Genomic DNA, 13,417 nt, shown 5'->3' with positions numbered 1-13,417 from the left:
TTCTTCTCTCTCTCTCTCTCTCTCTCTCTCTCTATCTCAGAAACGTTTTTTATCTGTTTCCTCTATCTCACACACCTTGTAAATGGGACGCATTGTCTGCTCCGACAATTACTCCGCCATTGTCTAAGTTGCTTTCCTTTCTAGCGCACTGTTGTGAGAGGTGTCAACACACCCCAGGGGTAGGTTGCTACAATTGCCGCGCAAAAATAAAGATAGGGACATTTTGAATGGAATGAAGCCGTATTCACTGGCACCTGGCCGCTTGTTCTTGTCAGCGGCACACCCTTGTAACTGCTCGTAAATGACTTGGTCAACAAATCCACTATTCCTACCTGGTACAGGAAGGTTTTCTACCCCCAAAAATTAACAAAAGACAGTGTTGGTTTGATCAATAGTCTCTGCACTGTTGCATGGGTCTCCAGCGTGTGTGGTACTTCACTGGGTAATGGCAGTGATTGATGCTACATAACGGCATCTGCCTGAAATACCACTGAGAATGACGCGGAGGCCATAAATTATGCCCTTCTTTGTAAAGACCTCTTATGCATGCAGCTTTGTATCGCTTCAAGTATATCAGCCCTCCCACATGACTAGAACTGCTTCAGACAGAGCACCAAAGCACAGTTTCCATAAAATCCTCACGGCAGAAGCTGGTAGTGCTATTCCAAAATGCTTCGGAGAATAAGACTAAAAAGCGAAATCTTGGACCACTTGATCTGGATGTTATGCCTACCTAGAGACTCCAGCTACTTCTGTATACATCATTTATGGACACCATGGAGTATTTGTGTTAGCCAAATTTCTGCGGTTTTGACAATTGTGGACGAAACTGAGCTATGGAGAAAAGCATTTTCGCCCACTCTCTGACAGGCGGGTGAATTAACCCTACTAGCCTTCCTTTCTCCCCCTCCTCAGTAGACAGCGCAGTACCGACGGCCTTTCTTGTAGTCTGTCCCTCTCGCCCCAAATGTGCGACCACTTGTCGAGGTTGTCAACTCGCAACCCACTTGTGCGTACGCACATGTGCGTGTGTGCCAGCATGTCACCCCGGCCAAGAAAGCTGTTATTAAATGCCCTAGCAAAATACGCAGGCCATGTATGCGTGTTTAGTTCATTTCCTGTCTAATTATGGTCACACACACATACACTCACTCGTGTTGTCTGCACCTCTAGACGTATAGATGGGTAAAAACTGGTTTCCCTCACCCCGTCTGTTTTTTCTCGAAAGAATTCTCTCTTAATGAAGTTTTTAGTATTTATTGGTCGCGAAGCCGTCACTTACGCCCGTTCTCTCTCTTACACCTATTCTACTGTCTAGACCTCTAGGAGGGAACTAGATTAGTGGAGAACTATGTCTGCCCAGGCTAATTTGTTTAATGGTCCAAATACAAACACTTAATCCAATAGGTGTTTAGCAATCTGCCGAAAAGTCGATCCAACTCCATGGCGCTGCACCTCAAGATTCGGTCTTTTTTCCGGACCCAAATCAAGCTAAGGCAATTTAATAAGTTGAGCAAGTGATTTAACTGATGCTGCCCTAGAACAGAACGATTGGGAAGTTCAAGAACCTACTGGCAGTGTGTACTGACCCCCACCCCCTACCTCCCATGTATTCGGTGGAATGCAGTTGCAACTTAATCGGTATGCCGTTGTGTACGGAAAAATTACTTGGCCATGACAAAGTGCGTTTGCACTGCAAAGTACACACAATCGCCTGCCTTTGGTGCAATTCCACGTGCACACACATCCACCCATCCATCCACTTCTTCGCCGAGCTACTCGATTGATCAGGTCACGTAGACCTGCCTCTCAGCACTTTCGAAGTGCGAATGAGCAGCAGGAGAGCTCCTTTGATCTTCACAAACATACTCAATCTCCCCCACCATTCAGGCAAGTCTCAATCCGGAGGGGACAAACGGTTTACTTTAAGATGACGTTATATCTCCTATCACATCCATCATTAATTCACCGACGGATCGGAAAGGTAGGAGCCACGACTGCTGAGGGAAATTCATTTTGACACAGCTGTAGCCACGACGGCGGGGGGTTATACTGCTTTCGTTCTGTCAACACAAGGAACATTTTGAAAATAGCGAGTGAGGCAGATGGGGTGTTCATATGAGCGATTAAGGGAGTGGGACGAGCTTCAACTGACATTCCTGCTCCTCCTACTCTTCCATTGGTGAGTGCGTCTCTTATCTAGGTGGCTGTCAAACTCGTTGCTGGAACCTCACTCTACACGCATGCGCCCCTAATGTATGCGACGCGATAACCGTCTAGCAGGCTTGGCACGCTTTGTTTCATACGTGTCATTGTGACAACTCCACAGACAAGGCATGATTCATGGCCCCATACACCCCGGTTAAGAATGCGTACAGTAGATAACTCGGAATTAGAGCCACAACCGTCGCCACGACTATGTCAGTTATTAACCGACCGATGTAAAACCATGAGAGCCTGTCCGGTCTACCCCGATTCAGCCTCCACATGGGTAGCATGCAGCAATGCTGTCAGTCTTCCGACCTTCTATGGGTGTCTGAGATATCGACTCAGACTGATAAGTCCAGAATGATGTTGCAAATTAGCTGATTGTTAATTAAAGTGTGTAGTAAAAAAAATATAATTTCTGCAATCTTTTCCTTGTGATGCAGTGGTTTTAACTCCACGAGGTTGACATTGCTGTTCTGAAGGGATTTTCAAGTGTATCAAAGTTACAGGGGAGACCAACAAGGTTGAAGCATTTATCAACGTTTATCATAAGCCATGGATTTTGCTCTAATAGACTTTATTTAAAGCATTCATACCGGGTATGAAGGGTTGAACGCTTTGCTTTGGGCAGGGTGGGCCTTTGTCTTTTTTTTCTAATCCGCTACGTCACTCATCCCTGCGCTCATCTATCGGATTCAAAAAAGCCTGACAGGATGTCTCTCTCTCTCATAGTAGTAACAGTGGCGCAAAAAAATCTGCCGTTCCGAAGGCCCAAGCCCTACGCTAAGGGTGAGGAGCGCTGAAGTGAAAAACACGTACCGCTCTCGCGCACACGCTCAGCTAAGCGAAGCACCCTTCAGCGTTGGATGAGTGGCATCGATGAGAACACTTCCTCTGATGGACAGGTTGGATAAACAGCTGAACTCCGTTTTTCCTTTAATTTTACTACACAACCTTCATCTTTGTGTACACAATCCACGCTAAAGTTTCAGGAAGGCGTGAATATCTAACAAAAAGTGTCTCTTTAGCGTACCGAACACCTCGGGCATCAGTTAAACTGCTCTAAAACATAAGGTTATGTACTAATCACAGTGGTGTTTTCCCATTTTCCGTACTTTCACTTGGGCACATGAAGCCTTCGAGCGAGCTAGCCAATCAGCTCTGAGGGGCTTAGCCACGAGAAAAAAGATCGAGAGGAGAGTCAATTAGGTGGGTAGTGAGTCACACGGCCAACTCGAGGGTCCCATTCAGCAAGCTAGCTACGAGAGTGCGTGGGAACGGAAGGTCTCTTCATGGTACAATTCTCAATAAATATAGTTTATTGTCTAGTTTGGTGACCCAGGGGGTGCGTGTATCCAGTGCACGCACACTCACATACATACACGCATACACACAGACACATGCGGACGCCTAATCACCCTTTCCCATTATATCTCTCGTGTGTGGGTGTGTATGGGGTCGATAAATCATTCAGGGGGTTTATGACCTCCGCCGTCATATCACATACACAAGCAACCAGCGTAGACACAAATGCACACACACATACACACACTTATGCGGAGAAGAGTTATGAATGTGTGTGCATGTGTGTGCCTGCGACTGATTAATTTCGTGTGGAAATTCGTCCCCAGTCTCTTTCATCTACTCCGAAACCTAGCTAGCCACCCAATTGCTGACTTGGTAAAGTGAAGTAACCTTGCCACAGCCTTCACTATTTCCTATTTTGATAGGTTCGAGTGTATTTTAAGATGTGATGGCATTCTCCGTTGTGCTGTCCGCGGAGTTAACCGATCAACTCCGCTTGTAACTCCTCGCTGATCACACGATTTTATCATCGTTTATCATATCTGCGAAGTTAAGGTCAAGGCTTCTGTTCACTACAGTTAGGTAATCATACAAATGTGTGTGCGTGAGCGTAGACGTGCGTACTGCAATACATTGTGGTGCTCATTGTCCAGAACTTGAGGTGTTAGCGTAATCGGGGAGGAGTGGACTTACTCAGCCATCGTCCACCTGTCATCAAGGATGGTAGTGTTTTGCTGCGGAATTACGTTCTCTCTCTTCTATGTATGCACACAGATGCGCATACTTGCTACTCTTTTATAAATACTCACCTTATGTGTATGGGTGCACATCCAGTGGTGGGGGGCTATCTGTCATCTCGAAAATGGAGCGTGAAATTCACCTTGGTGGGAGGCTTGGGGAGGACCTGTCAGTGTCATAGGGCCATCAAAAGCCTGTCTTGTCATGTAAACAAAGTGGAGGATGAAATGTTCCTACAAAATACTAGATTTTCGGTTCCCTACATGTCTATTATTAACTCCGAGACGCGTCAGTAGCAAATAAAACGTGAAACAAATTAAGACTAAATGACACCATATACATTGAATAACAGGCTTTTAATCCAGACTACATTTCCTGCAGTCGAATCTAAGTGCCTATTAGTGAGCTCAATGATGTGCTACTTGTCATAAAAATCGTATGACCTAAGATGGTATAGGTTTCCCTAGGTGTATTGCTTAGGGTTGCCTCCCCTTTTACCAGAATCTTGTCATACATACCCTTCGATGCCTGCCGCTTTACCTCAGAGCAACCTGTTTCATGCTTCACCTACGGACGTGGGAGAATATCGATAAAAGGCGATTGAATCGGGCGGAGATAGGGTTGTACGGGTTCCATTCGTAGTAAACGTGCTTTAGCTGTCAAAGGACTGAACTAAGCCGATTTAAAGTGAGGCAAGAGTTGAATAAAGCGGAGGAGCTTAATGACTCATTACCTTTTTTAACATGCACACACACCCACACACTCTGGACTAGAGCCACAACCTTCTTATTTGATGGTTAGAGACAGTTGTAAATGCTTTGAGAAGCCATAAATCCAGAGGATACTTCACCTTAAGGTTGTGAGATAGGCAGGTAGGCAGGCAGGCTTAAATAGTCCTAATACAAGCTGATTTTCAAAGAGGGCTCCCACCAGCAAGACAAAATTGACAATTAAAATGAGTGGCTTTGAATTAGTTCCACGACTTTACTATACATAACAAATTTCCATTGGATAACACCTCAGCTCGTCAAATTTAAGGTTAGTTAGGTAGGTGATCTGTTGCTGATTACTTTGATGAAAATCCAAATCTAACTCCACTTATGCTTTAGATTTGTCTGAAGTTTGGTTAGACTTGAAGAGGTGACGTGATCCTGCAACAGTTTGGCTGAATTCAAGCTTCACGACTGATCCAAGCCCCATGCCCATATACTACGACTAAATGGATGAAACCGATAAACGAATTGTCGTTGGCCCAAGGCATCCTAAACCCCGTTCGCTATGATTCACGAGCTGATTAGCTTGAGTGTGTGCATTCACACGATGATTTATGACAGATGGATCGTCGTTACCCCAGCGTGAGAGGTCCAATTTCGTCAATTTCGCAAATGCGGTTGACAGCCCATTGATCGCGCGGCAAACGCGAGGGAGGAGAGATAGATCGTATGTCACCTTGATAATCCATTTTAAAGCCGTCACACCACCACCGCCTCTCATTCGCACGTTCCACACATTTCATTGGACAGGTGAAGCACGCTGTTTAATTGGTTGACAGTACCCGACGGGGACCAATCACCTGCAGTCGAGCTGCGATTGGTCAAGGTGCAAACGTGAATTGATGGAGCGGCGACATCAAGGAGTCATTTCTGAAGAGCCGGCTTCGAGGGAGGTGCAGCTGCCGTCTTTGCGCGCTCTTACTGTAACCGTCAAACCTACGGATTTATTCCGCTACAAGGTCACCAGCAACATACAGAGTTGCACAATGAGTGAAGTATCCGCCTACCTCCAACCTGATCACTTCGATTCGGATAAGAAGAATGTGGTAAGTCCTACTTTATTTATTTTTTTTGCATTCACGCCCTTTTACGCGTCTTACCTAATCATCTATTACTTCATGTAACTAGTCTGGTATTTCAGCGGACCACAAGGCAGATTTGTTTAATTTCGTAAATACGAAAGTGTGCCCAAAAAGAAGGCGCATCTGACTTTTCCTCTTAAAATGTTACTTCGAGAAAAGTTGAGAGTCTGGGTAAGTGAGTTGGGCATGTACATGTTACCAAACAAACACAGATACATGGATAGGGTAAGATGCGAGAGTGATGCTGGAGTTAGAGTTGGATTGGGCGTAAAAGCCCACACGTACACATACTTGGATACGCGAAACATCATGCGAGCGAGCGAACGAGAGGGAGAGAGGGTCGAGGCAGCAGGGCTGACTGACTTAGTGCGTGCGCGTAGGTTGACAGGTGATGGGCATGGCTCTTGCTCCACTGTTCGTTCGCTGCCTCGCCAACTAGCTGTCTACCTGTCACTCCACGGAGACGCAGTGCCGATGACAGTCAGACAGCTTGCATTTGACATCTGCGATTGTATAGTGTCGACGATAACAACAGCAGCAGCATCAACTGTCACTCAGCCAGGCCTATCCGTTCCGCTTTATTTGTCTTGCATTCTGAGGCAGAGTCAAAAAGGCATCTACTCAGCCACAGATTCCCACTAGGTGCTGCGCTTGTCCTCACCAGCTAGCCAGCCATTCGTCCGTCCATGCTGCCATTCTTCCGTTCATCCATCACGCAAATTAACAGCTGCGGGTGTGGGTCGGCTTGATATGCTCCACCAAAAACGTTGGGGGCTGGGGCTGCTGTTGGAACGGGAGGAGGGTTGTTTACTTAAGTAATGCACATCGTGAGCCTTAATCCTTCGCTCCCATTTGGACCTACTGTAATTACACACTAGCACTGGGAGCGCAACCCGTGGTCTTATATTGGTTTCCCTTTCCCCTCCGTTGCTCCGCCTCCACCACTGCCGTAGTCGTTGTCGCCTTTTTTCCCACACCGCACAATGGCCAAATCGCCGATGGCGGTGAGCAGCAGCAATGGACTTCAAAGGCTCGCCTCAGATCCTCCCACGGTTGCCGCCGCTGTTGCCCAGGTGTGTGCTTGCGTGTGCGTGTGCTGGCCACAGCAGCTAGAAGATTAATGGCCCCCTCATGTGGGACAGATATGGTCTGGCCCCTTGCAGCAGTCGTCTGGTCTCCTTGTCACGTTGCCTTAGTGCGCGCAGCAGGTCTGATTTCGCTGCCAGCAGTTTTCACCTAATGCCACTGCTTTGATCTGTTATTAATGCTCCTGTCTGATCTGCCTAAACTTTAGCCACTGCTTTCTTTTCATCGTTGCAGAATGATTTTCTTGGCCAAAACCCCCTCCTTCTTCTGGCACGCACTTGTCAGAATATCGGAGTGGAAACAAAGTCTACGTCTTCATCCTCCACAAGCTCCTCTTCCTCCAAGTCAATCGCCAACGGAGCAACCTCAATGAAACCCTCCAACCCCTTTTCTGTCTCTAATTCCCTCGGCAAACCACCTCCGAATAGAACAGCAGCGAAGACGACCACTACGATGATTCCTCCGCTGCCGAGTTTTCCTCCCGTCAACGGAGCGACGTCGCACAGCCCAAAGTGTACTCAGTCATCGGCGCCACCGTCTTCGTCGTCAGCAACACCCTCTCACACCACCGAAGAGCCAGAACTCTACATTCCACCCTCCTCAAATTCTCTTATACAGCTTGCTAGACTTTCCTCCAGTCTTAAATTACCCAGTCCTGCTGCCGGTGAGCGACAGAAGCGGTCCACCAAGTCAATTGATGCGCCCAAGTTCCATTTAGGTCTTACTGGGCCCGGTGGTACGAGTTCGAGGCCTCAGAAGCGAGCTCGGAGGCAGTCTTTCGGTCGCACCGCCCCCTCCTCTCTTTCCGGCGCCACAAAACCCCTTGACTTTTCCTCGCATTTTTCCTCCCACTCCTCACCTCTTTCTGTCTCCTCTTCGGTCTCTCCTTCCTCTTTGCGCTCCACGCCTCCGTCACGCACCACGCCGCCTCCAGCACCGCCACCAGCACCTACCAACCCCGCCTTGTTTGATTTTATGAAAAGCCTTGCTGGTCTCTCTGTGCCAACCGATTCCTCATCCACCAATACCACCACAAACACCACTTCCCCAAATACCCTAGAAGCCTTCTTCAATGTTGGAAGTCTCCTTGGCGCCTCTCCGGAAAGTTTACATAAACTTTTGGTTTCAATAGCGCATTCCTTATCGGAACGTCGGGCAGCGGAGTCGAATTTCCTTCTAGAACAACAGCAAAAGCAGCAACAATCGAAAGCGATCCACAGTGTGATTTCTGACCCTAGTACTCAATGTCTCTACTGCGGTCACGTTTGTTCCGACATGGGTAGCCTTGTACAACATATCTACACCCATTTGGCGTCGCTGCACAAACAGCAGACAGAGACTCCATCCCTTCCACAGGTGGTGCCACCGCCACCACCGCCGCCGCCTGCGCCCATTGTTGCACCCGCCAATACATCTCCCTTCGACTTCGTTGCCTTTTACGCAAAGTTGCTGCAAAAGACACCGGAAAGCCTTCCAAGTGTCCCACCTCCGATTATCCCCACCGACCCCAATGCACTCTTCCTCGCCTGGCTGAACGTCTTTCGTCCAGCATATGCGGAGGCACTGGCAGGGGGTACGAATCAGTGAGGCAGTCGTGTGTGTGCGTGCATTGAGCTCTACCCCCTGTCCGCACTTGCCTGTTAATCCACCTCCCACACACACCGCACCTAACCTAGTCTTTCAGGCACACTGTGACAACATGAGCATTTGCTTTGCGTAAACGAGCTACAAACTCTCTCCCCTTCTTCCGGTTCACATCCACCTGTCTGTCCATTCGCGCACTCTGCACTCTTCAACCTCGTTGCGTGGCTGCCCGAGGGACGATATCGGTCTGAATAGAGCATAAGGAAACTCGCATCCTGTTTTATTGTCTCCATCCCGCTCTCTCTCGTTTGCTCGTTCGCCCAAGCCGCCCAACCGTCCAATCTTTCTCTATATATAAATATACATGCAAAGTGGCTACCCCACATTCGTCCGTACTTAAGCCTTGTACAACCTCTGAGTAAATTTACCTTTAAAAGCAACCAATTTGCCCTTACGTGAAAATCAGCTTTCCCACATTTAGTGGAGTCTTCGGCGATCTCTGAGCGCAAGCTTGGTTACTGTTTTGTAGTGTCGTAGGTGTGGTCAGCGATGAGGGTCGGTCTGCTCGATGTTTTTTCAAGGTGGGTTTGGGTGTTCGTCGGTGTTACCAGGGCCTCTCGATGGATTGTTGCACCGCGAGCGGGTACATAGCTAGATCCGCTTGTTATAATTCTGGAAGCATCGGCCGTAATACCCGCAGGGGGGGTGTTGCGTGCATCGAGGAAAGATTATGACAAGATTTTCTCGGCCTGCTCGGGGGTCGGTAGTAGGGGTAACTGGTGATGGCAATGCTTTTGACTAGCTTTTAGGAGTTGAGATGGGCTTCGTGCTCGACTTCGTTTGTCTCCTAGGCCTCTTGTGTTGTGCGGTGGTTCCGCACTGCGAGCCCATTGTTTCAGTAGGTTTGGTCACGCACGCAAAGGGGTGTTCTAGAGTTGACTGTCAGCTGGCGCCCTTTTGGCACTTATTGAATGACCGACGAGTGTGACACTATGTGGAAAGTAACTTTTGCAGCCTAAGATTAGTCAACTTGTTTTAGTTTGGGGGCTTTCTTTCGCTCGCCTAAACAATCAAGAAACTACCTATTCCACTTGTAGTGGCATGTATTTTGAGTTGCGTTGAAAGCCGAAATACGCGTCGTGGTGAACGACTGCATCGCAATTACACCCGTAGGCAAGATGGTCAATTTAGACTGTGCCAGCTAAAGAGAGTAGTGGACTAGCATCCTCGGTATTACTGGCGAAACCTCAAGAATTTCTAAGTTATCTCTAAGCGATTGCCTTTGCATTAGAAGTGAAAAAAGTTTTTCGGCACTTGCAAATTATGGTCGTATTTCCCCTGTGACACATTGGGTACACGATGTAGCGGTTTGCTCGCTGAGATAAATCAAATTGGAAAGCGCAGTCAGCATATGGCATGATGAAACGCGGTTTGCTATACCCCAAAATTCCTAAATCTAGATGTTCTGTTCAGATCTCTAGGTAAAATCGCAATCAACGTGGGAGACTTGAGTGATGTAAGAACTTTCGCCCCAATAACGCCTACGTGTGCCCAGTAGTGCCAATCACTCACTCGCTGGCTGCAACACCCAGGACGGCAGGAGGCGCACCGACCAGGCTGGGAGTAGACTTCCTATTGACGTACAACTGTGCGATAGAGTAGAGCCGATGCCTACGGGGGCTGGAAGCGTCCGTGTATATATTTCAAAAGCCTACCCTACGCATCAACTACGCCACACCAAAAAAAAAAAACTGACAAGAAATTAACGAATTATACAATTGCTTCTCGTAGAAAGAGGGTTGTTTGTATTCTTCCATTTCTACGTAGTAATCCTTCATTAAAATCTTCGCAAAAAATGGCAGACTTAGGCAAAAATTCGAGACTTTTTTATGCCATCCACCCTATGGAAAAAGCATCTCATGTTAGACAAGCAAGAAAAGTGTGATAGTAATCCACAAGAGGCGCAGAATCAAAGCACACGGAGTTTTCGCCGCCACGATTCCTCACTTTGACAGCTTTAAAGTAGTAAGGATGAGGTACAGTCTTGACACCCTCGAAGTGAATTTGATTGCCACCGAATGCCATTAATGCTTGACCATATCAAATGCTGCTCGAAATCTCCCCACATCACTTTTACGACTTCCAACGCGCCAACTCCGCTGGGGCAACCAGTCGTCACAAATTGGTGAAGAACACAGCGAACTCGAGACATCGTATTCAGAGTAAGAAATTGTCTTCTTGACCAGTTCTCCAAGTTAAATCAACTATGTAAAAAATTCACAGCTTGTGTTATGACGAAGAAATGGGTCCTATTAGCATTCCTTTTTTTATCTTCAAGCCATTCAGACCTTCCAACGTAAATTTAGGCACAAATAACTTCATACTCACTCTTGTGGTTGGGTAATCCGACCCTTCACAGCAAAGTATCTACCATCTTTCAGACATCAGGCTGGGAGTGGTTCCTACATTGCATTGGCGGCATCAGCGTGTTCGTTCACGATGCCTTCACTTCAAAAAGGCTGCTAAGAGAGAGCGTCACGTGGGCAGTCCGCTAACTTTTCACGAAGGTCAGCCCACTCACTGACTCATGAACGAGATTTATAATAAGCGATTTGTCTATTCAGAGGTCGATGAAGCGGTGATTTCCTTAATCTGTCAAACAAAGTGGCAACAACTCATCATTCAAATGAGGACTGGAAATTGTGGTGTCCTTTTGGGCATGCCAAACTAGTAGAAACAATGCTCTCCAAGGCATCATCATTGAGGCATTAAATCTACACACAGACAGTCTTAATATCCACGGGAATGGGGGCGTCCTATGAAAGTGAATAATAACTCGACAGCTGACAGGGTCAGGTGTTTGAACACAACGACTTCTCCCATAGGGAAGGGGGTGGATTTCTTTCATTCTTTGTGCAACCAAAGAAATCACCGGATTTCCACTTTCAAAGGTGATAACGACAATACTATTCAATTAAACACCTTAAGTAAACCCCAATACAGCGCAAAAATGATCTCAGCAAACTTTTCAAACTGTTCATTTGCCACAGAGACCAAGTAAAATTATTCATATTTAAATGCAAGTTTTAAGGAATCAAATCTTTTGCAATCCAGCAAAGGTAGTTTAACTCGTTGCGTTTTTGCTCATAAATCTGAGGGTAATGGGCTCGGTGCCTCTCTCTTCCACCGCATTACTGAGGCACAGAGGTATCAAAATTAAGCGTGTCCAGGGTACGTTCCCTCCTCCCACGGAGGCCGGGGTCGTCCAATCGGTAACGGGGCTGGTATTTACTCCCCACCTCAGGCCTAAAAGGTACTAACAAAATAAAGCACTTCTTGCACTAAGCAATCTAGGGAGAGTATTTTGCATCTAAGCTGGTGGCAAATTCACAGTCAAGAAAGTTTACCAATCAAACAGTTGAATTTTGAGCGTAGGTGGGAGTTTACATCACCAGTTCCAAATGACCATAAATAGTAAAATTGAGAATAAAAAATGGCAAACTGCTTTCAGGGTAGAAGAAAAAGGCATTTATGCATGGAAAATTTTAAAAACAACGTTTCTTATCTTAAGCTACACCCTTGGATAGCACTACCTTTATTCACCAAAGTAGTGAACTTTTGAGACAACTACCCACTACTCCCATATGTGTGAAAAGACTATTTGGGTTTTAAATTTTCCATGGTTCTTTCATCACGATTGCCACACCTTGTAGCGCCTCGAGACCTCCCTGAAAGCGAAGATGGACATAACACTCGGACAGAATATTCATTGTTGACGTACAGAGGGACGGCGGCTTCTGGGACGGCCCGGGGTAAGCTCATCCAGCAGAGGTACAATGGTGGAGCCCTAAGTGGCCCGTCACCAAAACCGAGAGCTTAACAAATCAAGTACTTCACACTTAACATCATCTTAGAATGGATCATCAAGAGGGGGAGGCGAAACAGAGCAAAATCAAGATCAAAGTCACTTGAGCCCATAGTAGCCTGATACAGAGTTCGACTAGCCTGAGGATTCGCTAAATTAACAACAATGGGTATAAGGGGGAAGATAGGAATGCAGGATAGCACCAAGTTTTAGACTGTGGATTGCGTGGTGTAGACAAGAGGCACGCAGCAGAGGAGGGTAGCGCGCTCCACGATAGTACAGATTAAAGCAGGGTAGACCAAACACAGAAACACACCTATGTCCACACGCCATTCACTATTTCTAACATTCTCACGCCTCCCTATCTGTCTCTCTCTCTCTCTCTCTCTTGGTAGTAGAAAGCGGGTAGGTTAAAAAGCTGTTTTGGTAAAGAGCCTCGAGAAGAGAGCAGGAGAAGGTAGGCAGGCAGGCGGTCCTCCTTTCTTCATTTTTTTGTGTTTCGTCGGCCGCCGCTGCGTTGTTCGTTCGAGCCGTTATTTCTGCTTGAAACTAATCCTCAACCGTGGAAAATTGGAGAGCCTACCTGTGATGGAGATAATGTTTGGAGGTATGGCATAAGAATTTAACAGATAAATTTGGTGTCAGTAGCGCATGATTCCTGCCTCCATTCTCATCCCCTTCCTGTGTGATTGAATGCGAGCTGTCAAACTCAAGCAGGACCGTGGGAGGTGCCATCGGCTGACAAAGCAATTCAATCGGGGCCTTGGTTATCGTTG

The 13,417-nt window shown here is 47.0% G+C and overlaps 1 protein-coding gene across 1 annotated transcript; it reads left to right on the top strand. All coding sequences in view use genetic code 11, as the record gives it.

The window, feature by feature from the left end:
• Positions 1-2,921: 2,921 nt before the first annotated feature.
• EGR_04577 (hypothetical protein) lies at positions 2,922-8,779 on the top strand (the record flags this gene model as incomplete). The annotated part of the gene is made up of 5 exons (XM_024493826.1): positions 2,922-2,997; positions 3,049-3,113; positions 5,804-6,070; positions 7,060-7,179; positions 7,427-8,779. The coding sequence occupies 5 exons, from the start codon at positions 2,922-2,924 to the stop codon at positions 8,777-8,779; spliced, it is 1,881 nt and encodes a 626-aa protein (XP_024351754.1).
• Positions 8,780-13,417: the final 4,638 nt, after the last annotated feature.

Source organism: Echinococcus granulosus, assembly GCF_000524195.1.
Source record: "Echinococcus granulosus chromosome Unknown EG_S00029, whole genome shotgun sequence".
In the NCBI taxonomy this organism is placed as follows: domain Eukaryota; kingdom Metazoa; phylum Platyhelminthes; class Cestoda; order Cyclophyllidea; family Taeniidae; genus Echinococcus; species Echinococcus granulosus.
This window is presented reverse-complemented; position numbering and strand designations above follow the sequence as displayed.